Source organism: Loa loa (assembly GCF_000183805.2).
Source record: "Loa loa unplaced genomic scaffold supercont3.1840, whole genome shotgun sequence".
Taxonomy (NCBI): Eukaryota; Metazoa; Nematoda; class Chromadorea; order Rhabditida; family Onchocercidae; genus Loa; species Loa loa.
In genome coordinates, this window is record NW_018110019.1 from 1 (window position 1) to 1660 (window position 1660).

Here is a 1660-nt window from a genome sequence, read left to right on the forward strand (position 1 = left end):
AACAGCGAAACAGCAAAGGTTGAATCTGTCACTGTCGCCTACAGTTAGTCGGACAACAGCAAACAGCAAAGGTTGAATCTGTCACTGTCGCCTACAGTTAGTTTTAACAACAGCAAAACAGCAAAGGTTGAATCTGTCACTGTCGCCTACACTTAGATGTGTCATTCACGCTATACTACCAACAAAAGCTCGAACCTTACTGTTTCGATCCTTGCCCGAAATTGTGAAGGTTGGTCCAAGCATATCATCATAGTAAACGACTTTTGTAAATATTATTCAGCAAAAGATTCTAATACTTTAGACATTACAGGTTGCATCTGATCTTAAACAGAAATCGCTTTACCGGAAGCTTCACGAATTCCCGACATCAACATCCAGAATAGATAATTACAATTTATATTGGCAGGGTTTGTTGAATATTTAGCTGTTGCATCTCGCAAAATTAAATAATTTAAAATTTGAAAAGTTTAAGAGACAAAAAAATTTTAATTTAGTTAATTTTAGATTTAGTTAAACTTGTACAAATTTGAAAAGCACTTCTTGAAAATGTATTCACGTATCCTTTTTCAGGTCGGTTGAATGGTGTCTTTGGTACAGGTGCACTATTTTATCCCTCAAATTTCATTGGAGAGGAAGATCGACGATATCAACGAATTTATTGGGGTCAAAACTGGATGGATTATATAACACCAAGTGCAAGACATGCTACTAGTTTATTGCTTTCAGCATACTGAAATGATACGACAGAAGAAAGACAATTAAAAGTTAAAAAAAAAAATTAGGATACAGCCAGATATAAACTAAGTTATTTCGATAAATAATTGATGATGTTGGTGATGAAAAATTCCCGGAATATTTACTAATTTAACATAATGGATGAGAAAGCTGCCGAATAAACATACGTTTGTTTAAAATAACGTAGTTCACCGTTTTCAACTGATTGAAAATAGTTTGAAATATCACTTGTAAGCCAATATGACTTTAATTGTTTGCTTTATGAATCCTGATCGATCATTGATCCATTTTTCGACGTATATTTCGATGTAAGCCAATATATCTTTGATTGTTTGCTTTATTAATCCTGATCGATCACTGATCCATTTTTCGACGTATATTTCGATGTAAGCCAGCATAGCTTTAATTGTATGCTTTATCGATCCTAATCGATCATTGGTCCATTTTTCGATGTGTGCTTCGACGTAAGGCAATATAGCTTCCATTGTTTGTTTTATGAATCCTGATCTATCATCGGTCCATTTTTCGATGTATATTTCGATATAAGCCAATATATCTTTGATTGTTTCCCTTATCGATCCTGATCGATCACTGATCCATTTTTCGACATATATTTCGATGTAAACCAACATATCTTTGATTATTTGCTTTATTGATCCTGATCGATCATTAGTCCATTTTTCGACGTACATTTCGATGTAACCCAATATAGCTTTAATTGTTTCCTCCATCGATCCTGGTCGATCATTGGTCCATTTTTCGGCGTAAATTTTGACGTAAGCCAATATAGCTTTAATTGCTTCCTCTATCGATCTTGGTCGATCATTGAGCCATTTTTCGACGCATATTTTGACGTAAACCAATATAGCTTTAATTGGTTCCTCTATCGATCTTGATCGATCATTGATCCACTTCTCGACATATA

The 1660-nt window shown here is 34.3% G+C and overlaps 2 protein-coding genes across 2 annotated transcripts; one reads left to right on the forward strand and one right to left on the reverse strand.

Moving 5' to 3' along the window:
* Positions 1 to 570: 570 nt before the first annotated feature.
* LOAG_15351 (hypothetical protein) lies at positions 571 to 864 on the forward strand (the record flags this gene model as incomplete). The annotated part of the gene is made up of 1 exon (XM_003150842.2): positions 571 to 864. A coding segment is annotated over one exon (164 nt), but the record flags the coding sequence as incomplete, so codon positions are not given.
* A 95-nt stretch (positions 865 to 959) lies between these two features.
* On the reverse strand, positions 960 to 1466 carry LOAG_15352 (hypothetical protein; the record flags this gene model as incomplete). The annotated part of the gene is made up of 1 exon (XM_003150843.1): positions 960 to 1466. One exon carries the CDS (start codon positions 1464 to 1466, stop codon positions 960 to 962), a length of 507 nt encoding a protein of 168 aa, XP_003150891.1.
* Positions 1467 to 1660: the final 194 nt, after the last annotated feature.